Source organism: Capra hircus, chromosome 19 (assembly GCF_001704415.2).
Source record: "Capra hircus breed San Clemente chromosome 19, ASM170441v1, whole genome shotgun sequence".
In the NCBI taxonomy this organism is placed as follows: Eukaryota; Metazoa; Chordata; class Mammalia; order Artiodactyla; family Bovidae; genus Capra; species Capra hircus.
Window position 1 is genome coordinate 21,317,886 of NC_030826.1, and position 26,365 is coordinate 21,344,250.

At 37.8% G+C, this 26,365-nt stretch overlaps 1 protein-coding gene across 1 annotated transcript in view; it reads left to right on the top strand.

The window, feature by feature from the left end:
• CPD (carboxypeptidase D) overlaps positions 1 to 26,365 on the top strand; it is a 71,777-nt gene that overhangs the window by 35,921 nt on the left and 9,491 nt on the right. The window contains exons 6-17 of the mRNA XM_013971902.2: positions 670 to 861; positions 2,989 to 3,156; positions 7,445 to 7,554; positions 13,080 to 13,182; positions 13,664 to 13,806; positions 15,925 to 16,094; positions 16,272 to 16,595; positions 18,806 to 19,001; positions 21,669 to 21,804; positions 22,711 to 22,842; positions 25,763 to 25,858; positions 25,962 to 26,026. Coding sequence (XP_013827356.2) covers positions 670 to 861; positions 2,989 to 3,156; positions 7,445 to 7,554; positions 13,080 to 13,182; positions 13,664 to 13,806; positions 15,925 to 16,094; positions 16,272 to 16,595; positions 18,806 to 19,001; positions 21,669 to 21,804; positions 22,711 to 22,842; positions 25,763 to 25,858; positions 25,962 to 26,026 — 1,835 coding nt within the window. The remainder of the gene's footprint in view (positions 1 to 669; positions 862 to 2,988; positions 3,157 to 7,444; positions 7,555 to 13,079; positions 13,183 to 13,663; positions 13,807 to 15,924; positions 16,095 to 16,271; positions 16,596 to 18,805; positions 19,002 to 21,668; positions 21,805 to 22,710; positions 22,843 to 25,762; positions 25,859 to 25,961; positions 26,027 to 26,365) is intronic.

A 26,365-nucleotide genomic window follows, 5' to 3' on the forward strand; every position in this document is an offset into this window, starting at 1 on the left:
CTGAATTGGGAAGATCACTTAGAGAAGGGAATGGCTACCCAGTCCAGTATTCTTGCCTGGAGAATTCCATGGACAGAGGAGCCTGGCGTAGTCCACGGGGTCACAGAGAGTCGGACACAACTGAGCGACTTATGTATTATGCAGCATATTTAGCATACTACACACACAGATTAGATTATTCCTGCTAATAGTATTTTTATTTTTGTAGCATATGATATATGTATGTATATCTATATAGTGTTTAGTCGCTAAGTCGTGTCTGACTCTTGCGACCCCATGGACTGCAGCCTACCAGGCTCCTCTGTCCATGGGATTTCCCAAACAAGAATCCTAGAGTGGGTTGCCATTTCCTTCAGGAGATTTTCCTGACCCAGGAATCAAACCTGTGTCTCCTGCATTGGCAGGCAGATTCTTTATCACTGAGCCACCAGAGAAGCCCTTATATGTATATATACATATTCATATATATATATAATATATGTTTACTTTGAGCTTGCTACCTGACATGTAGTAGTAACAAAGCTGCTTTATAAGATGCTTTTTCCTGTTTTCTTTTGTCAAAATACAGCTTACATTTTTGGTTCAAGGTCTTTGTGTATTGGGTGAAAAGTGAGCGAGTCTAGGATGAATGAAGAGGAAAAAAGGTCTTCCATGTAATTCTGTTTTCAGGTGAACCAGAATTTAAGTACATTGGAAATATGCATGGAAATGAAGTGGTTGGAAGAGAACTGCTACTGAACCTCATCGAATACCTTTGTAAGAACTTTGGTACAGATCCTGAAGTAACAGATTTGGTTCTTAACACTAGAATTCACCTTATGCCATCCATGAATCCTGATGGGTATGAAAAGGCCCAGGAAGGTAAAGCATAGTTGTCTATTAATGCTTAATCATTATGATTGTCATTCAGTTCAGTTCAGTTCAGTTCAGTGCCTGACTCTGTGACCCTATGGACTGCAACATGCCAGGCTTTCCTGTCCTTCACCATCTCCTAGAGTTTGCTCACTCATGTCCATTGTTTATCATATGGCATAATTATTTGAGCATAGAAAATAATTTGAACTGGTTGTTTCCCTAAAATTTCTTCCTGTTTTATTCTTATAATTTATCACTGATCTTAGCTTTTGTATTCTTTTAAGATAGGCTAGTTTATTCACCAATTATGCCATCAAGTTTATATTTAATGAAGTCTCCAGTTTGGTAATGGTTCTTATTTACTAAAATAATGTTTAATAAATTGCTCCATTTTAACATTAATTTTTGTTAAATTATTTTGTTGGGAACCTTATCTAATAAGTGAAAACTCAAAGCAGATTGTTTTTTGACTCCCAGTTCTATTCTGCATGTATATGTAGTCTCAACCTGCGAAGTTACTGATGTCCCATTCCTCTGTCTTCCCTGGGCTAGCCTGTCTCTGCTGGGGCATCACAGTAAGGGCAAGGAGAGCAATTTTATTACATGGACCACCTTATGCAGAACACTGCAGAGTGATAATCTGTCTTTTCTTAACCTGTGGTTCCTTCTAGACAGTGATACCAGTGAATAGAATAGATCCCACAATATGAATATCCAGCCACATGGTTTGTTACTGTCACTGATTGAACACTGAGAGACTGGATTAGTGAATACTAGGTTAATCCTTACATATGTGTATTATTTAGATTCTTTTCTTTAGGACCTCATTCTTTGTCAGCCTCCCAAATCCCTTCCACATTCCTCCCTTGAGATCTTTCTGAAAGATGGAACTCATACTACTAGTGATCCCTCTAGTAGGCTTTCTTCACTCACTTGCGTTCATTTTCTTATCCCTTATAAAATGGGATAAGCTCAAGTTGAACTCTTTCTCTTCCATCAGGTTAAACTTCCAACTGTGTTCTTGACTAACTTTACCTTTTAATAGTGATCACTAATATAAGCGTACTGCAACTTTTTTCTTTTCATTTGGTCTGTTGTTTTTTTTTAACTTTGTTTAGTGACCTATATATCAGTACAATAAGATCCCCTATCAGTCCTGCCCACTTAATACCGTGATCACACTGTTGTATGTGGATTATTGACAAGTGAGCAATATTTTCATATAATTTGTATGATTGGGCTTTTTCCCCCCTCAAAGTACGATGAAAGGCAGAAATGAAAGGATAATGGTTTTACCTTCCTATTCAAAAGATCTGGAAGAGATACATTTTTTTTTAAACATAAAAACAGTGTGTTTTAATCATGTTACCTAACCGAACTTGGGTCCACTCACCTGCCGCACAGCAAAGCCAGTTTACTGACACTAGGTTGCCGTGAAGTAAAGTACAGGACTTACTTGCAGACATCAAACAAGGATTATGGGTAGCTTATGCTCAACAGACCCAAACTCCTCTATGGCTTTCAGGGAAGGGTTTTTAAAGGCAACATTTGGGGTGACGGTGCATGGTGCATGACTTTCTTCAGGTTGGTGGTGATGTAACGGGATGATGTTTCAGGAATCTTAATTATCAGCTGGCTCAGTTGAAGGTTGACCAGTTGGTTTCAACCAGTCTGGGGTCCACATGCTTGTGCTCAGCAGAGTCATCTTCCCCTACTAAGTAGGGGCCTTAGTTCCTGCTGAACAACTCAAGGAAATGTGTCAGATTATATGTATCCTGGAGGAGGAACTGGGACAGTTTTATCCTGAACTGTTGTCATTACTTTTTTTGCTTAACTTCTTTTCCTTTGTTTCTGAATTACCTCACTTCCCTAATTAGTCATTGCTTGTGGATCTCAGAGAAGACCTCAGAAATGAAAGTCTTTTTTCTGCAAACAAGAATCCACAGCATGCAGAGGAGCTTTTGTACCTGGGAAGGACTCACAGGGTCCTGCTAAGTTTCAGTTGTAATGTGATTGATCATAGTGAAGCCTGATGTGTTCACACTTAGCTTTGAGTTAAGATAGCTGAAGTCGTTTGTGCTGGATTAAAATGTAAGTGAAATATAGCTTACATTTGAATCTTTTATCATACAGGAGATCTAGTAAGTGTAATCGGCAGAAACAACAGCAACAACTTTGACCTGAACCGGAATTTCCCAGACCAGTTCTTTCAGATCACAGAGCCCACCCAACCAGAAACTATTGCTGTAATGAGCTGGATGAAGACCTATCCATTTGTGCTATCAGCAAACCTGCATGGAGGTAACAGCAGTTTGATATTCCACTAATTAATTCTTGTTGAGAGCATTTGAAAATCCTGGTGGAATTTTATGTGTTGATTGTCTTAGGCTCTATTAAGGTGGGCATCCTGTTATTGCTTTTATGGCAGACAACAACCGAGGTCTTTTCTCATTACCTCTTAAGCCAGTTTCCTGGCTGTTTTCCCCTCCCGCCCCCTCCCCTGCCCCCATACTCCTCTGTACTCCCTCTTTCCATCACCCCCGCCCCTTTCCTCTTTCTGGCTCTCACTGTCTCCCTGCTTCCCTTTTCCTCCTTCTCCCTTCCTCCATTTCTCTCTCACCTAGTTCTTCAAGTGGTTTATGTTTGTCCCTCACACAGGTTTTGTATTTATCTCTTTTCCTGGGAGTTTGGTAACATGTTCTTTGTCATTCATAAAAATTAAACCCTAACAGATCCCAATGTTTAGTTCTACTTCTCCCTAAAGTTTAATAAGCCCTAGGTTTAGATTTTGACATTCTCTTGTCTTTCATCTGCTGTGTATTTATCTGCAACACAGGGACCTCATTGTTATGTAGTACCTGAGTTTATACACTTCCATATAATTCAGCTGGAATTTATCAGTTGGATAGAATGAGAGGTCAAGATTAAAAATCATTACAGTGTCCAACTATGGTTGTGTAATTAAGTGTCAATACCCAAGAGACCTGAAAACTTATGTCTACATGTAAACTTGTATGTGGATGTTCATAAGAGCAGTACTCATAATCACCAGAATATAAATAACCCAAATGTTGACTTATTGATGATTAAATGAAATATGCTATACAATTGAATGTTATTTGGCAATGAAAAGGAATAAGGTACTGATGCATGCTACAACATAAATGAGCCTTGAAAACATGCTAAGTGATAGAATTCAATCATAAGAAACCATATATTATATGATTACATTTTAATGAAATACTCAGAAATAGGCAAACCCATAGAGACAGAAAATAGATTAGAGGTGGGAGAGAAGGGGTCACTGCTAACGGGTGTGGATTTTGTTTTTGTTTTTTTTTAAGTAATGAAATGGTCTGAAACTAGATAGTAGGGGTGGTTGTACAACCCTGTGAATATATGGAACAACATTGAATTTTATACTTTAAATGGATGGATTGTACAGTATGTGAATTATATCTCAGTAAATTAAAAAAAAAAGAATGAAAGTATTAATACCAGGGGCAATGGGTAAGAAATTTACTGTCAATATTTGTTAGACTATACAAGAAAATATCAGTTGAGATTTAATGGTGTATAGATTAACTTGACTTTTTAGAAATGACAATATATGTTTAAGGATATTTGTATTTAAGAAGTAAATCAAGATTCCCCCAAAATGGCTTTGAAAGTTTGCCAATAGTAGGATAAAAGTCTTATATAACTGGTTGCTACTGCTAAGTTGCTAAGTCACTTCAGTTGTGTTCAACTCTGTGCGACCCCATAGATGGCAGCCCACCAGGCTCCCCTGTCCCTGGGATTCTCCAGGCAAGAACACTGGAGTGGGTTGCCATTTCCTGGTAATCATGGACAATTCTCAAAGACCCAAATAGGAATTATGAAGTTACAGCCTGGTTAGCAATTTTTTTTTTTTTTGCTTTTTTCTTACTTTATTGATTGTTTACCATGTGTGACAGAAAATATTTTTTGTTTTGAGCTTTTAAAAATATTCTCAGAATACATCAAGTGTCATGTTTGTTTTTTTTTTCAAGTGTCATGTTGACTAAATCTGAAAACATAATTCTAGTTACATTCCAGTGAGAATAATTTACATATGTACACATGTGGTATCAAGACCTTGGCATGGTAGGGATACATCTTTAATCATGTAGATACGTTTCTTTCCATGACATATTTCATTTTCTCATCTTTAAAATCTTTAAATGAGTTTTCAAATCCTGGCAAATAATTTAACAGAGGAATTCTTTGCTGCCAACTTAACAATTTAGAAGGATTTTGAAAGAATTTAGAGACAAGTAAGATTTCCTTTTGTAAACTTTATGTTAATTTTTATTTGGATGAAATTCATATCACATTAACCGTGATATGAACGGTTATTATTTAACGTAAATAATTCAGTGACATTTAGTGCATTCACAATGTTGTGCCATAACCACCTCTATTTTGTTAGAAAACATTTTCATCTCCCCAAAAGGAAATCCCCTACCCATGAAGCAGTTGTTCTATCCCCATGCCCCACAAGCCCTTGGTAACCACCAATCCACATTCTGTCTCTATGGACTTGCCTATTTTGGATATTTCATAAGAATTAAATCATACAATATATGACCCTTTGTGTCTGTCTCCTTTCACTTGGCATAATGTTTTCAAAGATCATTCTCGTTGCAGCATGTATTCATACTTCATTTCTTTTTATGACTGAATAATATTCCATTGTAGGCATATACCATAATTTGTTTATCTACGTATCTGTTGATGGATCGTTTTTATTTTTCACTATTACAAATACTGCTACTGTGCACATTGGCATACAATATCTGAGTCCCTGTTTTCAATTCTTTGAGGTTAACCTATGTTTGGCTTTTTGATGGAAATGCCAACATGTTTAGCTTCTTGATGAACTGCCAAACTACTCCACAGTAGCAGAACTGTTTTATGTTCCTATCAGCAGTATATGAGGGTTCTAGTTTTGCCACATCCTTACTTACCTTGTTAATTTGTGTTTTTTTGATTGCAGCCATTTTAGTGGCTGAAAGGTGATATCGTACTGAAATTTAGATTTGTATTTCCCTGATGACTAATGATATTGAGCATGTTCTTGTGTGCTTCTTGGTAATTTGTGTATCTTATCTGGAGAAATTACAGTTCAAGTCTTTCACCCATTTTTAATTGGGTTTTTCATCTTTTTGTTGAGTTGCAGGATTTCTTGACATAGTCTGGGCTCTAGACTCATCACATTGCTTATTTGCACATATCTTCTCCCATTCTATAGGCTATATTTTAACTTTCTTAATGCCCTCTGATGCACACTTTTCTTAATATTGGTGAAGTCAAATTTATATTTTTGTAAATTTTGTAAAAAGCTCATGCTTTCTGTGTTGATACTAATTTTTTAAAAATAAACTTTTATAGGAATATCCTAAGTCTTTTATGACATTTTTTTGGCCTTAGAAAATTAACCATTTGAAAGGCAATATTAAGTATAAGTTGACTTTTTTAAGTTGTAATTTTTAAACCTGAGTCATCAATTCAGGGTGAAATTTAAAGAATTTTTTGGAGTAATTTGTCTAAAAACAAATGTTGAAGTACACTTACCTTATTAGAACTGTTTTGAGAAATAAAATGAGTGTTCATACTTGTTTCTTAAAGAAAATTTTTTTAAGCAGATGAATGTTTGCTGGTATTCGTTACCACAGTATTACTTCATCTGGATTCAAGTTGAGTATGTTCCTTCACTTCCACGTGCAGGAAGTGGCATGACAAAAAGGCAAAATGAATGGCCTAATGAAGGCAGAATAAATGAACACATGGACAAATGAAATTGATATGAATAATAGGAAGATAAGGGATTTGATTCTATGGTTGGGGCGTAGGCTCAGGGCTCCTGCCAGAGAAGCATCTTAATTGCTTCATTTACTATGGGTACCATGAAGGAAGTTGACATCCCTTCTATATGTTTTAAAACACACTCTCTGTACTTTAGGTCATGAAAAAACCATATGATATAACTCCAGTTGACAAATTTATAACATGAACATAAAAGAAATTTTTAGCATTTGTTTCTGGGTGAAGGTCAGGACTAGTTCTCCTATCCATAACATAAGTTGTTTAGCATCTCCAATTTAGACTCCACATCTACAAAATGAAGAGAGTGGATTAATTGGACTTCAAGAGTTCTTTCTTATTTTAAAATGCTTTGAGCTTATAAATGTCTGAATTTACCAAAAAAAAAAAATCAAGTTTTGCTCACATTTTCTGATCCTTAGTATTACAAAAGTGAAATTGTTTAATTAAGCCTGTATACTTCTGATTTCAGTTCTAATGTGTAAATTATGCCTGTGAGTTCAGGTGAACTCCCAAGACCTTTCCAGTTAATGCAGCCTTTAAGTGTCATATACAGCTGTTTAATATTTTATTTATCTACTTTGATTTTCTCCCAAGGAAGTTAGCAACTTTTTCATTTCTATTGAGGAAATTAGTCTTAGAAAATTGTATTGGTGTCCTGTCCCTGGCAGTATTGTGAAAAGCTTACTTTCCGTTAATGCTCCATCTTGCAAAAAATAACACATTTTCCTCATTTCCCTTATAGGTACTTTGGTGGTTAACTACCCTTTTGATGATGATGAACAAGGCATTGCCATGTATAGTAAATCACCAGATGATGCTGTGTTTCAACAAATAGCACTTTCTTATTCCAAGGTAGGCTTGTGCTCAAACATAAAATGTTATAAAAATTAATTTTTCATTAAAGGATGCATTAAGACAAAGCCCGACAAGTCTCAGGTCAAGTGCTTTCTTCTCTGTTAAGCCTTCCTTTTTTCCTTGCAGACCACTTTACTTCTCTTTCTTCTTTGTTTCCCACCTCACTTTTAAATGTGCTGCATGTGGTCTATAGCCATACCACCCTGAACACTCCCAGTCTCGTCTAAATGTACTTAGCGCGTTTCCTCACTAGCTTTTAAGCTCAGGTAATGTCTTTTCATCTATAGCTTTTAGTACAGTACTTGGAATGTAATAAACTAAACAAACTGCTAGTTTATTTCATTTGACAAATACTCAACTATAAATCTCGTAAAGTAGTCTAAGGTGGGGTTGACAAGGTACAGCTCTAGGACAAAATCCAACCTACCACCTATTCTTGTAAATAAAGTTTTATTGACACACAGCCACATCCATTCTTTAAAATATTGTCTGTTGCTGCTTTCTCAGTCAACATTTGAATATAAGTCAGTGTAATTCACCACATTCACAGACTAAAGAAGACAAACACTACAGTCCTCTCAATAGATGCAGGGAGCAGAATCAAGTCATTGCAACAGAATCTTTTGAGTCTGTAAAACCTAAAATTTTTACCATCTGGCTATTTACAGGAAAAAAGTTGCCAACCTGTAGTCTAAGGTATTTAAGCACCTAGTAGTCAATTTTCATTCCAATCGCAAGGAAAGGCAATGCCAAAGAATGCTCAAACTACCACACAATTGCACTCATCTCACATGCTAGTAAAGTAATGCTCAAAATTCTCCAAGCCAGGTTTCAGCAATACATGAACTGTGAACTTCCTGATGTTCAAGATGGTTTTAGAAAAGGCAGAGGAACCAGAGATCAAATTGCCAACATCCGCTGGATCATGGAAAAAGCAAGAGAGTTCCAGAAAAACATCTATTTCTGCTTTATTGACTATGCCAAAGCCTTTGACTGTGTGGATCACAGTAAACTGTGGAAAATTCTAAAAGAGATGGGAATACAAGACCACCTGACCTGCCTCTTGAGAAATCCGTATGTAGGTCAGGAGGCAACAGTTAGAACTGGACATGGAACAACAGACTGTTTCCAAATAGGAAAAGGAATATGTCAAGGCTGTATATTGTCACCGTGCTTATTTAACTTATATGCAGAGTACATCATGAGAAACGCTGGGCTGGAAGAAACACAAGCTGGAATCAAAATTGCCAGGAGAAATATCAATAACCTCAGATATGCAGATGACAATACCCTTATGGCAGAAAGTGAAGAGGAACTAAAAAGCCTCTTGGTGAAAGTGAAAGAGGAGAGTGAAAAAGTTGGCCTAAAGCTCAACATTCAGAAAATGAAGATCATGGCATCTGGTCCCATCACTTCATAGGAAATAGATGGGGAAACAGTGGAAATAGTGTCAGACTTTATTTTTCTGGGCTCCAAAATCACTGCAGATGGTGATTGCAGCCATGAAATTAAAAGACGCTTGCTCCTTGGAAGAAAAGTTATGACCAACCTAGATAGCACATTCAAAAGCAGAGACATTACTTTGCCGACTAAGGTCCATGTAGTCAAGGCTATGGTTTTTCCTGTGGTCACGTATGGATGTGAGAGTTGGACTGTGAAGAAAGCTGAGCGCCGAAGAATTGCTGCTTTTGAACTGTGGTGTTGGAGAAGACTCTTGAGAGTCCCTTGGACTGCAAGGAGATCCAACCAGTCCATTCTGAAGGAGCTCAGCCCTGGGATTTCTTTGGAAGGAATGATGCTAAAACTGAAACTCCAGTACTTTGGCCACCTCATGCGAAGAGTTGACTCATTGGAAAAGAGTCTGATGCTGGGAGGGATTAGGGGTAGGAGGAGAAGGGGACGACAGAGGATGAGATGGCTGGATGGCATCACTGACTCGATGGACGTGAGTCTGAGTGAACTCCAGGAGTTGGTGATGGACAGGGAGGCATGGCGTGCTGAGATTCATGAGGTCACAAAGAGTCGGACATGGCTGAGTGACTGGACTGAACTGAACTGAGTAACATACTACAGGGAGCAGGTAGAAATTTCTGTATTTTTATGTTACTTTCATAATCAGAAATGTGTGTTCTTTTATTTCAAAAATTGTTATTACAAAACATGTTAAAAGTTGAGGCTTGGGAACTAGGCTTGTTAGTTTCTGGTTTTGGTCTTACTACTGACTCAGTCTGTGATGTTACTGGTCATTGATAAATGGAACTTATGCAGGTCTGCGCTCTCTACTCAGACCCTTCTGTCATTCTGCTTTTCCCATTCCCTCATTCTATACAAGGTGAACTTGTGAGATTGTTCAGAGTTTCTAACAGGGAGTATGTATCTTATTTCACTTTAAAGTATAGTTGTCTTCTGTTTGGATATGCCATTTTAGAGGGATTTACCTGGAATAATTTTTTTTTTAATGAGAAAACTTCCAAATCATCAAAGTAGAAACTAACAGATAAAATTTTATATGTATCCCCATCACATTCTGCCCATTATTATCGTTCCACTTTTCACCCTGTTTGTAACTTTGCATTCCTTAGCCTCTTTTTATTTTCTTTGATCTTTAACCCTTTTGATTTGGTTTCTTTTCTACCCAGCCTAGACCCATGGACATACCTTTCAGTGATGCATCTTAGGGTCTTTTATGCCCTTTTGACATATCTGCCTTGCCAATGGCCAACCCTTATTAATTATAGCCATCTCTCTGATACATCCCAGAAAAGTCACACAGTTATGGCAGTTGACTACAACATGTATATATAGTGCACTTTAACTTCAGCCTAGCCCTCGGTTCTCCCCAGCAAGCAGCTTGACTCCCTGGCTCATTTCCCGCTATGGTGATTCTGAGCATTTATCGTCTACTTGAGCCTTCTAATCCCAGCTTTTTTTGTCTTTCTCTCTGTAGATCACTTTGCCTTGAACTAAAGCAGAACTGTGAATAATCTGACATGCATTCATTCCAATTCTGTCTTCTCAATTATTGTTTGTTTTACTCATATTCTTCATTTTTTTCTCCTAATTTTTTAAAACTTGAAGTACATATGATGTGTAATATTATATGTTACAGGTGTATAATATAGTGATTCACAATTTTTAAGGATTGTACTCCATTTATAGTCATTATAAAATACCAGCTATTTCCCTGTGTTATTCAGTATATCCTTGTAGCTTACTTTATATATGGTAGTTTGTACCTCTTAATCCCCTACTCCTGTATTGCCTCTCCCTTTTCCTCTCCCCATTGATAATCACTGGTTTGTTCTCTGTATCTCAAAGTCTGTTTTGTTATGTTCACTAATTTGTTGTATTTTTTAAAATTCCACATTTAAGTGACATCATACGGTATTTGTCTTTCTTTGTATGATTTATTTCAAATTAGCGTAAAGCCTTCCAAAAATCAATAAAACCAAAAGAGGGAAGTTTAAGGAAAGGCAGGCATTAAGATGATTCAGAATGACCACCAAGCAGTGAATGTGCCCTTAATCTGAAACCTAAATCTGAAAATACTAACATAATAACTGGGCAGGTGAAAGCAGTGGAATACATGGAGGAGGTTTCAAAGTACATACAAATTAAAGGATCTGGTATATTTAAAGGGATAATCACAATTTAAAAGGGCAAGTGGATTTAAAGGAAAATCTTCCAAACACATAGCTTCTGGGAGAGAAGAAAAGCAAAAAGAAAGGAAGAAGTGCCTGCCCTTTGACAATTAGTGAAGAGAAAAGAGAAAAGGGTCAAAAAATGATCAAATGTTATACGTCAAAATAGGAAATGACTGGTGATTTCTGGCTTTATATTTTTTGCTTGCCTCAATTTTCTAATTTTCTACAATTACTTTTATTATATTTTGAGTATAATGAAATTTAATTTTAATTCAATTAAGTGAAAGTGAAAAAACAGAGCTATACAATGTGACAGATATCAAGGGAAGAGAAAATTTCAGGCAGGCATTAGTGGAACACTAGTGGTATTTGAATAAAATGTAGGTTTTTTTAGTTAATAGTCTCATGCCAATATTAGGGCTTCCCTGGTGGCTCAGACAGTGAAGAATCTGCATATAATGTGGGAGACCTAGGTTCAGTCCCTGGGTTGGGAAGATTCCCTGGAGGAGGGCATGGCAACTCACTCCAGTATTCTTGCCTGGAGAATCCCCAAGGACAGAGGAGCCTGATGGGCTACAGTCCATGGGGTTGCAAAGAGTCGGACACAACTGAATTAGTTTTTTTTGTTTTGATCAATGTGCTATGATTATATAAAATGCTAACATAGGAAATACTTGATCAAAGATGTATAAAACTCAGTACTATTTTTGCAACATTTCTACAAGTCTAAGATTAGTTCAAAAGAAGAATAAGAAACCTGAATAGTTTCCACTTGTCTCCACTTCCTTATTGTTCTCTCATGCCTCAGTTTCTTGTCATCCATCTTCCACCTACACTGTTTCACCTGGAAGTGCCACCTCAAAGGTCACCAGAAGCCTATTTTAAACTTTAACTCTCTTGTCTTCTCCCTTTGAACACATATACAACATGTACATAAATATTCCAGTAATCTAAAGTAATAACTTTCATTTGATAGTAGAGTGGTATAAATGGTAAGCCTGTAAATGGTATGTTAAGTTTATGAAAGCGGATTATTTTGTATATTTTAAAGTTAAATGGTTAATTCTCAGTGGTGGGAAAATAAAAAATTATTTCTCTCTTTATACTTTTCTGTACTTTTTATTTTCTATTTACAAAAGAGAGAGGTGAAGTTTTGACCATCTTCCAGAGCTTAATTTCTTCAGGAAAATTCCCCTGTAACTCTAGTCAGAAATAATCTTTCTCTCCTCTAGCTTTCAATAGTGTTTATTTTTGCCTCTATAGAATTTTTTTTTTTTTACTCTGTATTGAGCAAACAATTGCACACATGCTGTGCCAGACACTGCTGGAGACTGAGAACACACAGACACAGTTTCAAGGAGCAGGGTATTGTCTTTAGGGAAGAAAAAGGTGCAACCAGTTGTAGCAGAATAAAATAACTCCAAAGAACAGAAGGGGTGCCTCGGCCCCTAGCAAGTCAGAGAAAGATGCTTACCTGTCCTCGTTTGTGAACTACCTTTTAGGGACTTTAAGCCTTTTGAGATCATGAAATGAAAGTATGAATATGAGCAGTTTGGTTTTGCTTGTGAGAGGGATTGTGTTGGATTTTTATATTACTTGTAAATACAAGTAATAAATGAAGTCTTCAGTTTTTTTTTTTAACAGAGCATAAACTGTTTAATTTTGGTTTTAAAAAGTAGGTATTAAATCCATATAGTAAAAAATCAAAGCGGCACAGAAAGCTATACATTGAAAAGTCTCTGCTTCCATGACTCCATCCACCCCAACACACACCTTATTGGTAACCACTCTTATTATCTTTCCTTATCCCCCTCATGTTTTTTTGATGCAGATACAAACAAATACAAGTAAAGATTCTTTTTTTTTTTTTTTTTTAAGGAAAACTCACAGATGTTTCAAGGTAGACCTTGTAAGAATATGTACCCTAATGAGTATTTTCCTCATGGAATAACAAATGGAGCCAGCTGGTACAATGTCCCAGGTAAAACATTCTTTATATCAAAGCCATGTGACTTGATGGCTTTTCTGTCCTCCCAGTGGTACTGCTTGTTACTGAGTTTTTAGTTTTGAGAAATAATCATTCTTTTAAAAATATTTTATAATTAGTTTAAAACATTCAAATTAGTTTTTCAACAATTTTTTATATTTTGTGCACTTTGAATTTTGAGTAAAATTATTGTACTTGATGAAAATGGTATATTTTCCCTCTGGCTATTATAAAGAACATTTAGATGTGCTAATTAGAAGAGCGTGAGCTACACTTGAATTCTTTCTGAACATGAAAGTACAGATGTTTTTTACCTGTACCACAAGCATAGAAGCGCTCTTACATGAACACATTATTGGTGTTCAACTACGCTGATAAAAGAACGAATTTGACTTTTTACTAGGAATGTTGCTTACCATTTGGGATCTGAGCTAGTTAGAACTTCTTCAGAGTAACTAAAGTTTTTATCCTTCAGGTGGTATGCAGGACTGGAACTATTTGCAAACAAATTGCTTTGAAGTGACTATTGAACTAGGTTGTGTGAAATACCCATTTGAGAAAGACCTGCCGAAGTTTTGGGCACAGAATCGAAGATCCCTAATCCAGTTTATGAAACAGGTGACTATTCAGGAGTGACATCAGAAATTTCTCCCAAGAGCAAGATTTTTGTGTGTACATGTGGTTTTCATGCATTGATTTTGGAATACACCTCATTGGAATTCCAGTTTGACCTATTCATGTTTTAGTAAATTTGTTTAGGAGATTTATGGACGTAAATAAGTTTATTTTTATGTGTGAAGAAAAGTTCGAAATGATTAAATGATGTAGTGATGATGTTTTACACTTAATGGATAGTGTCACTTTTTACCCTGTCCTTATAAAAGGCTAATATAAATTATATACACACCTAAAAATTTGTCAAGTGATAAGCAAGCTCAGCATTTTAGGCTTCCCTGGTGGCTTAGTTGGTAAAGAATCTGCCTGCAATGCAGGAGACCCAGGTTTGATCCCTGGGTGGGGAAGATACCCTGGAGAAGGAAATGGAACCCACTCCAGTATTCTTGCCTGGAAAATCCTGTGAACAGAGGATCCTGGTGGGCTACAGTCCATGGGCTCACAAAGGGCCAGTTTCAACTGAGTGACTAAGGAAGCAAAAGATGGGCTATGGGGTGAATGTGTGGTGTTGTTTTTTTCCTTTTGCCATAGATTTACTGTGAAATGATTAGTTTTCTTTTGTTTGGATGTACACGGTAACCAGTAGGTAAAGACTGTAAAAATATGCTAATAATGATGAAAATTATTAGGGTAATCTGAGTACTCCTTTGTGCCAGTACTTTTCTGAGTAAAGTGGTATAAAGGGTGTGAGTTTATATACTAATGGGCTTCTCTGATAGCTCAGTTGGTAAAGAATCTGCCTGCAATGCAGGAGACCCCGCTTCGATTCCTGGGTCAGGAGGATCCACTGGAGAAAGGATAGGCTTCCCACACCAGTATTCTCGGGCTTCCCTGTGGCTCAGCTGGTAAAGAATCTGCCTGCAATGTGGGAGACCTGGGTTCAGTCCCTGGGTTTGGAAGAATCCCCTGGAGAAGGGAAAGTCTACCCACTCCAGTATTCTGGCCTGGAGGATCCCAAAGAGTCGGACACGACTGAGTGACTTTCACTTTACATAGTAATATCTTAGAATGCTTTATTCTGAAATTTTTTAAGCATTAGGAAAAACTGTAAGACTAACACAACAAATACTACTCTTCTTTTACCTAGGTTTAACAGTTTTTCCATTTGCTACAATTGTATTTTTTATATATACACACACACACACACGTATATACACATACACATACTTTTGCTGAACTATTTCAGTATAAATTGCAGGTGTTATGATATTTATCCCTAAGTATTTCAGAATATTTAAAAGTAATCTAAAAATAGAGTTAATTCTCCTACCTGACATCTCCAATTGCTATTATCTCACCTAAGAAAAGGGCTTCCCAGGTGGCACTAATGGTAAAGAATCCACCTCCAGTGCGGGAGATGCAAGAGATACAGGTTCGATCCCTGGGTTTGGGAAGATCCCCTGGAGGAGAGAGCATGGCTACCCACTCTAGTATTCTTGCCAGGAAAATCCTGTGGACAGAGGAGCCTGGTGGGTTACACTCCATAGGGTCTCAGAGAGTCAGACATGACTGAAATGACTGAGCAGAGCAGAGAGCGAGCACCTGAGGAAATTAACACTAACTCCCTGTGCTCCCTGATACTTTGTCCACATTCAAATTTCCTCCTTATTGTCCTCAAAATGTCTTTCTGTAGCTGTATGTTAGAACCACAATCTTGTCAAGATTCATGCATTGCATTTGGTTCGACTATTATATCTCTTTATTCTCTTTGATCTAGAGTAGTCCTCTAAATCATTTTTTTAAATGATATTTCCTTTTTAAAGCAGTCAGGTCAGTTTTCTTATTGAATGTCCTATATTCTGAAATTGGTGCTAGAGTTTAAACAGTTGTTTATATTCCTCATGGTAAAGACAAATATAGCTTATGAAAAATTAGCCTTTCAGAAAATAAAATGTTTTATTTAATGGATGGTTACATTTAGCTTTACTCTGAAGTCCTGAATTCCTGTTTGTTCCACACGTTTACATTATTTAAGAACCTGTTATGTTGGATGTGAACTCCCAAAATATCTAGATGATAATCTTTATCAGTAAAATCTGGATATCCTTGTGCTTTATTCAGGTCCATCAGGGTGTCAAAGGATTCGTCCTAGATGCCACAGATGGCAGAGGTATATTAAATGCCACCATTAGTGTTGCTGAAATTAATCACCCAGTAACTACTTACAAAAATGGAGATTACTGGCGTCTCTTGGTTCCAGGAACTTATAAAATCACCGCATCTGCCCGAGGGTGAGTTACTGAATGCTCTGAAACTGAGTGCTTGAGGATGAAAGAAACCGCTCTATTCTGGAAGATTATCGCCGTAAAGCCCTATAGAGGCTAAGCAACCTTGAGTTGCCCTGTCTTGCCAGCGCTTGGGTACTCCAGCTGCAAATGTGTGACCCTGATCTGTCTACTTTATTGCAGGTATAACCCGGTCACCAAGAATGTGACCGTAAAGAGTGAAGGTGCTGTTCAGGTCAACTTCACACTTGTCCGATCTTCAACAGATTCAAACAATGAATCAAAGAAAGGCAAGGGGGACAGTACCAATACTGATGATGTCAGCGATCCGACCACTAAAGAGTTTGAAGCTTTAATTAAAGACCTTTCAGCTGAGAATGGTTTAGAACGCCTCATGTTACGCTCCTCCTCAAATCTGGCTCTTTATCGTTACCATTCGTACAAGGACTTGTCAGAGTTTCTGAGAGGGCTTGTGATGAACTATCCACTTATTACAAATCTTACCAAGTAAGTGTCACCTTCTTACTGACTTTTTTTCCCCCTTTCTTTCTCCTTCCTTCCTTCCTTTATTCTTTTTACAGAGGTTACATTCAGCATAAACCACATTAAATGGTTCTTGTAATTCATTTAGAAATATTTGGGTTGAATGTATAGAGTTGGCGTTAACTTATTTTGAAACATATTTGCTTGGAGATCTTTCTAGCAATGAATCTTGGAAACTTTTACAAGAAACACTGGAGCAGAGCTACTTGTTAGTTCAGTAATGTGTGGCCTGTACCTCCAGAAAACGTAAAACCACTCTTTCTAATGATTACTTTGATTTCAAAACCCTTTCCACTTCTCAGCTGCAGATTTTATGTTCTGAGTAAATATTAGTTAGTTTTATTTTGCTAGGGGCAAGGGATAGGTTTAGACCTATGAGCTCACTTGTCAGGAATAATGTTTACCCTTTTCTTCAAATTAGAAAATGAAGTTTGATTGGCTGTCATTTTCTGTACTTTAGTCTCTGCTCACAGTTGCTGTTCCCTGAAGCCTTAGGGGCTCATGTGATTAAGGGTTCTGAGAAAACATGCAGTACTGGCTTATGTGAAACTGGTGACTGAGATAACTTTTACCTTCATTTCATTGTGCTTCTCTGCTTCACTTTCACTGTTTCAAAATTATTTCCTTGATCTGTTGATCCCTATTGTTTGCCTATTGTAGGGTCTTTCCTTTGCATTTTGCCCTGAGAGTAACAAGTCTCTACTCCAAACCAAATGAACATTATCTACTTTTCACTTTTTTTCCTTCACTGTTTCTTTTAATTTTACCAGTAAATGTAGTTTCTCAAATTCTGGTTTATAATGTTTGTGATTACAAAGGATTTTACTTTTGCACATAAATTGCACATATTTACTTTGGCAATTACCAATTACCTGTGGTGTTGGAGAAGACTCTTGAGAGCCCCTTGGACTGCAAGGAGATCCAACCAGTCCATCCTAAAGGAGATCAGTCCTGGGTGTTCATTGGAAGGACTGGTGTTGAAGCTGAGGCTCCAATACTTTGGCCACCTGATGCAAAGAGCTGACTTAGCCCTATAGAGGGCTAGAAAAGACCCTGATGCTGGGAAAGATTGAGGGCAGGAGAAGGGGACGACAGAGGATAAGATGGTTGGATGGCATCACTGACACAATGGACATGGGTTTGGGTGGACTCCTGGAGTTGGTAATGGACAGGGAGGCCTGGCGTGCTGCAGTTCATGGGGTCACAAAGAGTCGGACACGACTGAGCGACTGAACTGAACTGAACTGAAATTACCTCTCTTCCATTGGAAGATACCAATTACCTCTCTTCCTCAACTGATTCTTGAACTTTTCTGCCCAGGTCATGTTTTAATATGGTCCATCTTAGTGCCATATAGAGGTTTAAGACTTTCTTATTTTAAAATTTAAAAAATTGGACATTGTTTTGCTTTCCGTTTACTTAGTGAAGTTTTTTAACCTTTAAATGCAATTGAGCATGCATTTTTTGTTAAATAGTCCCCTCCTAAAGTACAACATCTGCCCATGGTGGGACGCAAGACAGTTTTAGGTGGCCCTCCAGCGGTTACTAAGTGTCGTTAAATACCTTCGTGCGAAAGCAGTGCTCTGTCTATTCTATTAATCCTCAGTTTAGTGCCAATTTTTTTTTTCTATCTAACTCTTAATAAGTCTTTCTTTTTATTAGAGAAAGCAGGCCTATAAAATTAGTTTTGCTGTGATTCTGGCACTGCATTTAAAATGTAAAATGTCTTATTCACATAAATTCATTTAGATCTTAAAAGTAAGATTTCATGCATTTGTGTATATTTAGAGATTTCAGTAATAAAAATTTAAGTAAGTTAACTTAAGAGACATATGCTAACTAAAGAAATAATATAGATTCTAGAAGATTGGGTAAACATCACGAAGATGATCGAGGAGTGACTGGACTTGAAGGAATGCGGTTCTCAATCATAGTCATTCCTGAATCTGATAGTATCTCACATCTGTTTGACTTTCTTTGATGAAGGGAACCTAATTTTCTTAAAGTATTCTGACACAGAGATTTATTCTTCAAAGATTTTTTAGGACTTTTCGAATTTTGTTCTCATTTCTGTTTTTAAAATCTGTAAGGCAGCATTAACAGTAATCAAGTAAGGCAGCAATCAGGTAAGTAACTTAATTCTTCACTGACTTTTTCATTCTGGTTTTCGACAGTCTGGGACAGAGTGCTGAATACCGTCACATTTGGTCCCTTGAAATCTCCAATAAGCCCAATGTATCTGAGCCTGAAGAGCCAAAGATTCGTTTTGTTGCTGGTATCCATGGCAATGCTCCAGTTGGAACTGAACTTCTTTTAGCTCTGGCAGAATTTCTCTGTCTAAACTACAAAAAGAACCCAGCTGTTACACAAGTAAGAGAATAACCTGTTTTGACATGCTTTAAAAGGATGAAGCTCAGTGACTTACTGATTGTATACGGATATCAAAGGCATCATTTTTTTAAAATTTTAATTTCCTGTTAGATCTTTATACAGTGGTGCTTTTAATATCATTATAAACTTCACTCTTTAAAAATGGACCTTGGTATATAGTTGTTAACAGTGCCTGTTATATTTCTTTGTATATATGAAGAGCCACAGAGGAGAAGAAATAAAAAAGGTTTGCATTCAGTCCTCTGAGCCTTTATGTTACCCTTCCATTCTTCACTCACAGTGGTAGACATTCCAGTGTGAGGGACTTCCACTGCCAGTTGTTTACAGTTAGGGTACTATAATGAAAAATGAGGTGGGAGAGAAACAGTTTTTCTTTTCTTGTAATAAATAAAAGTATTGGATGCTAAGAGATTTTAGAAAAAGTGATACAGCCATGCCAACTTCAGTTATCCATGACTAGAGACTATACTGCTGGTCCAGAAGCTGCTTATATATGGTTAAACAGCCTAGTTTCTGTGTTGTGTTAGAGAAAGGACGGAAAGAGTACACCTCTTCTTTAGAACATTCACAAATTGGCACTGTCTGTATAGAACTTAGGAAAGGGAAAAGGAAGTGGTATTTGTTTAATACCTACTATGTTGTAGATACTTTACATATACCATAATTTAATCCTCAACCCTGCAGTTATGTTATCTCCATTTAATAGATGTGAAAACCGAGGCAGAGATATTAGATAACTTACAGGAGGTCACACAGCTGCTGAGTGGTAAAACTGGGATTTAAGCCCAGGTGTGTGTCACTGTAAAGCCTATGCTATTCTGTTTTACTCTACTGCCTCCACTGAGAGAAATTTGGAAAGAACTGATGTCACGATTAGGATCCCATGATGTGGGATTAGGTGAAGTGAACGTAAATCAGACTTGATCAAAAAAACTTTCAAAACGGGAGATCCCGTTGCCTTCTTCCTGTGTTCAGAGATTTTGTTGATGATGATGTTTCAAAATAGGAGATTACCTAGGAGAGTGGTTCTTAACCCTGGCTACACATTGAAAAATCTGGGAAGTTTTTAAAAATCTCAGTGGCTGGGCTCCATCCCCAGAAGCATCAATATTCCTTTAAAAGCTCCTCAGATTATTCTATTTGGAGAAGGAAATGGCAACCCACTCCAGTACCTTTGCCCAGAAAATCCCATGGACGGAGGAGCCGGTAGGCTACAGTCCATGGGGTCGCAGAGAGTTGGACACGACTGAGCCTATTATTTGGCCACAATTGCCACCTACTGATCTTATGGTTATAAAAGGTACATCTACCATGGATTTCAAAACTCCTAGTTTATAAGATTTTGCCTCACTGGTCTAATTAGGCTTTAGATTGTGTTTCCCAGGTAGCTCATTGGTAAATAATACACCTGCAGTGCAAGAGACAGGTTTGATCTCAGGGTGGGGAGATTTCCCTGGAGAAGGAAATGGCAACTCACTCCAGTATTCTTGCCTGAAGAATCCCACGGACAGAGGAGACTCCTGAGCTACAGTCCCTGAGGTCGCAAAAGAGTCGGACACAACTAAGCAACTAAACAACAACAATGCTTTAGATTGCCATTTGTTTTGAGCTAAGTGTCAGAATTGTCTGGAGACGTCAAAGAAACATATACATAACCAGAGACCTGTGGTTAAGCCCAAACATATATACTTTAGGAAGAAAATCTCCCTCAGGGGAAAGATTCTAGAATAAATTAATTAAAGGATTGCAAATATACTTCAAGCTATTGACTGTTTTACCAGAACAAATAAACCAGGGATCACTTATTCTGATTCACTATTAGAAATATTTAGGATAAATTAAATGAGAAGTTCATGCCATAAATATAGGTATTAACACCTATGGGTATGGATCATCTGAAGGAGAAATTATTTGGATAAGACAAATATCCTACCCCATATTTCCTTGATATGCTGATTTCAACTCTTCTGTCTCATTGTTTCCAGATGTACATTGATATTTGTCAACTAGAACATTATATCTTCTAGTTTTTAATCTGGAAATACCATATTGCCATTATTATTGACCTAAGCCAGCCAGTGGTCAGCAAACCTTTTCTATAAAGGGTCATATAATATACACTTGGGGCTCTGTGGGTCAGACGTTCTGTGTTGCAGCTGCTCAACTCTGCCACTGCAGAACAAAAGCAGTCATATGAATGGGCAAGACTGTGTGCCAGTAAAACTTTATTTACAATAACAAGCATCAGGCTGAGTTTAGCCTGTGTGTGTGTGTGTGCTCAGCCATGTCTGACTCTCTTGCAACCTTATGGACTGTAGACTGCCAGGCCTTCTATCCTTGGGATTTTTCCAGGCAAGAATACTGGAGTGGGTTGCCATTTCCTCCTCCAGGGGATTTTCGTGTATAGACAGTGGTTTTTAACACTTGATGTAAGTTATCGAGAGGTCTCTAGGAACATTAGTTGTACAGTTTTTGATTCTTTTTAAAATTTATTTGGAGCCAGAAAGAATTTTATTTATTTTTCAATTCTGCCTTTTAAATCTGTGTTTAAAACAAATAATGAAGACTTTCTGTTTGAGGCATGGCAAGGTATCTTTTGATTTCACATAGAGCTAATATTCCCATTTATTTCTGTTTCTGTTTTAGTTGGTTGACAGGACTAGAATTGTGATTGTCCCTTCTCTAAATCCAGATGGGCGAGAGAAAGCACAAGAGAAAGACTGTACTTCCAAGACAGGACAGACAAATGCTCATGGCAAAGACCTGGATACAGACTTCACAAGTAAGACTTACTTTTAGGCCATTAAAGTACTTTGCAGATAATTTTATTTTCTGTGCTAGGAGATTGGTTAATCCTGTTATTTAAATGAGTAAGGGGTGCTTTTTTGTCTAGGATGTACAGTATAAATGATTAGAGACATCTTGAAAACTTTGCAGGTTTCCTTGTTTTTCATTTGCAAAGGTAATTCAAGTTTTTTCTTTGAAATCCAATATTGGGGAGAAGTTTCCATCACTAGTCATACAGAGATGGATATTCTCTCTCTCTACTCTCTTATATATGTGTGTACACACACACACACACACACACACGTGCGATGTATGTGTATGTTGATTTGAAGGGGCCTGTTTCTTATTTACTTAAATATAAGGATCATCAGCTATAGATATTCTGCAACTTTTTCTACTGGATACATCACTGATATGTCTATTTTAATACTTACAAATCTCTAACATTCTTATTAATGGCATTTTAGTATGCTATTAATGTATGGTAGTACTCTAATTTATTCAACAATTTCCCTGCTGATGGACATTTAATTTCATTCTAATTTTTTGTTCTTGCAAACAATGCTGCAGAAAATTTCTGAAAATCTTATTTTCTTTCAAAAACAGGTTATCATTTTCTAAGAGAGGATATATCTATCTCTTTTTGTTTCCAGTAAGAATTTTCTTAAACTTGCTAAGAGTCATTGACCTTTCAACATTATCTAAAATATGTAAAACTCAAAATAACCTGCCTCCTAGGATATATCTTTCTTTCTTGAGATAGTGGCTTATGGTGTAATAAAGTATTTACAGATTTTGTAAGTTAACCTTTTGACTATGTTCAAGTAGGGAATATTTTCTCAGCTGTTCATACTAAAATTTTAAAAGTCGGTATTTTATGTTTGACTTTTCTATTTTTTAGGTAATGCCTCCCAACCTGAGACTAAAGCCATCATTGAAAACCTGATTCAGAAACAGGACTTCAGTCTTTCTGTTGCTCTGGATGGCGGTTCGGTGCTGGTCACATACCCATATGACAAGCCAGTGCAGACAGGTATGTAGGATGTTACTTTACATACATGGCATTTGAGCTTAGATAGGAAATTTCAGATTTCAGTTATGTAATGTCCCTTCTGAAACTTTTTAAAATGGTGAGTCTTTGAGCACACTGCATGAATAACCAGCCTAAGAAGACTGTACACCCCTCAGCAGTTCAAACAGTTCCTTGTAGGAGGGAGCCTAGCTTTTTTTAGTGTAGCCATCTTGTCACACCTGTTCAGTTCACTCCATAATCTTTTATGGAACGGTTATTATATCTGTAGATACTGGAAATACAAAAGGGAATAAGACACAGTGCTCGCCCCAAGAAATTCATATCATGTGACTGGTTCCAAATAGGAAAAGGTGTACGTCAAGGCTGTGTATTGTCACCCTGCTTATTTAACTTATATGCAGAGTACATCATGAGAAACGCTGGGCTGGAAGAAACACAAGCTGGAATCAATGGCCGGGAGAAATATCAGTCACCTCAGATATGCAGATGACACCACCCTTATGGCAGAAAGTGAAGAGGAACTCAAAAGCCTCTTGATGAAAGTGAAAGAGGAGAGTGAAAAAGTCGGCTTAAAGCTCAACATTCAGAAAACGAAGATCATGGCATCTGGTCCCATCACTTCATGGGAAATGTATGGGAAGACAGTGGAAACAGTGTCAGACTTTATTTTGGGGGCTCTAAAATCACTGCAGATGGTGACTGCAGCCATGAAATTAAAAGACACTTATTCCTTGGAAGGAAAGTTATGACCAACCTAGATAGCACATTCAAAAGCAGAGACATTACTTTGTCAACAAAGGTCTGTCTAGTCAAGGCTTTGGTTTTTCCAGTGGTCATGTATGGATGTAAGAGTTGGACTGTGAAGAAAGCTGAGCGCCGAAGAATTGCTGCTTTTGAACTGTGGTGTTGGAGAACACTCTTGAGAGTTCCTTGGACCGCAAGGAGATCCAACCAGTCCATTCTTAAGGAGATGAGCCCTGGGTGTTCTTTGGAAGGACTGATGCTAAAGCTGAAACTCCAATACTTTGGCCACCTCATGTGAAGAGTTGGCTCATTGGAAAAGACTCTGATGCTGGGAGGGATTAGGGGCAGGAGGAAGAGGGGACGACAGAGGATGAGATGGCTGGATGGCATCACTGATTCGATGGATGTGAGTCTGAGTGAACTCCAGGAGTTGGTGATGGAAAGGGAGGCCTGGCGTGCTGCAATTCATGGGGTCGTAAAGAGTCGGACACGACTGAGTGACTGAACTGGACTGAACTGAATCAAACATGGAAAGTGAAAGTGAAAGTTGCTCAGTTGTGTCCGACTCTTTGCAAGCCCATGGACTATTTCTCCAGGCAAGAATACTGGAGTGGTTGTCCCGCAACACAGACAGATTCTTTACCAGCAGAGCCACAAGGGAAACCCATGAATACTGGAGTGGGTAGTCTTTCCCTTATCTGGTGGATATTCCTGACCCAGGAATTGAACCAGGGTCCTCCTGCATTGCAAGCGGATTCTTTATTAACTGAGCTATCAGGGAAGCAATGGTACTGAATTCCCCTCTCCTGCTTTAAACTGTGCCTGACTGATTGCACCTTGTGGGGAGTTAAACAGTTGCCTGTTGAATCTACCTGAGGCCATTGTATGTGGAGATAATTTGTGTCATTTTCAATATATTTTCAGGCTTACAAGGAATATTGTAATTAGGCCACAGTTGCCTCCAAATGTAGTAAAACATACCAAAATAGGTTTGTATTTTTCTGCAGTGACTTGTTAAACTCACAGTGCCTTTTAATATAAGAAAGTTGCTTCTCTTCTTGGTCAGATTATACTGGGGTGAACAGACTAGAGTAGTTCAGTCACTCAATTGTATCCAACTTTTTGCAACCCCATGGACTGCAGCACACCAGGCTTCCCTATCCGTCACCAACTCCCAGATTTTGCTCAAACTCATGACCATTGAGTCAGTGATGCTATCTAACCATCTCATCCTCTGTCATCCCCTTCTCCTCCCACCTTCAATCTTTCCCAGCATCAGGGTCTTTTCCAATGAGTCAGTTCTTCACATCAGGTGGCCAGAGAATTGGAGTTTCATCTTCAATATCAGTCCTTCCAATGAATATTCAGGACTGATTTCCTTTAGGACTGACTGGTTTGATCTCCTTGCAGTCCAAGGGACTCTCAAGAGTCTTCTTCAACACCACAGTGCAAAAGCATCAATTCTTCAGCGCTCAGCTTTCTTTATAGTCCAACTCTCACATCCATACATGACTGCTGGAAAAATCATATCTTTGACTAGATGTACCTTTGTTGGCAAAGTAATGTCTCTGCTTTTTAATATGCTATCTAGGTTGGTCGTAACTTTTCTTCCAAGGAGCAAGCACCTTTTAATTTCATGGCTGCAGTCACCATCTGCAGTGATTTTGGAGCCCAAGAAAATAAAACCTGTCACTGTTTCCATTGTTTCCCTACCTATTTGCCATGAACTGATGGGACCAGATGACATGATCTTAGCTTTTTGAATGTTGAGTTTTAGGCCAGCTTTTTCACTCTCCTCTTTTACTTTCATCAAGAGGCTGTTCAGTTCCTCTTCACTTTCTGCCATAAGGGTGGTGTCATCTGCATATCTGAGGTTATTGATATTTCTCCCGGCAATCTTGATTCCAGCTTGTGCTTCCTCCAGCCTAGCATGTCTCATGATGTACTCTGCATATAAGTTAAATAAGCAAGGTGACCATATATAGCCTTGATGTACTCCTTTCCCTATTTGGGGTGAACAGAACCATGTACTTAATTATAATGACTCCTTAATCAACTTCCTCAAGGCACAAGATTTACTCAAAGGAAAGGAATGTGATTTCTGTGTCCATAAAGTTGAACTTGGAGAAAAGTCCTTTCGATTTCTCTGCTAACTTCTGAATTTTTCTTTTTGCAGTGGAAAACAAAGAGACTCTAAAGCATCTGGCATCTCTTTATGCAAATAACCATCCATCGATGCATATGGGTCAGCCCAGTTGCCCCAATAAATCAGGTAGGTATTTACCCTACCCTTTGTTATTGTTGCTGTTTGGAGAGAGGACGAGGACTTGCCTTATCTGATCTTACTGACACTACGTTTCTCAATGCTTTTATAGATGAGAATATTCCAGGAGGAGTAATGCGTGGAGCAGAATGGCACAGTCACCTGGGCAGCATGAAGGTATGTTTTATAGAATACAGCGAGAATGGGATTGTAAATACGTACCGGACATGGAATGAAAGAATAGGTGGCTTTTCTGATACGGTGAAGTGAATGAACTCGCTCAATACTCTCTAATAATCTAAATGGGAAAAGAATTTGTAAAAGAAAAGATACATGTATATGTAGAACTGAATCACTCTGCTGTATACATGAAACTAACGCAACATTGTTAATCAGCTATACTCCAATATAAAATAAAGATTTTTTTAAAGAGAACAGCCTAAGTCAGTTAGAATATGAGGCGTAATGGAGAGCAACAGAGGATAAGAATAGAAAGAGAGTTTGAGGCTTTGAATG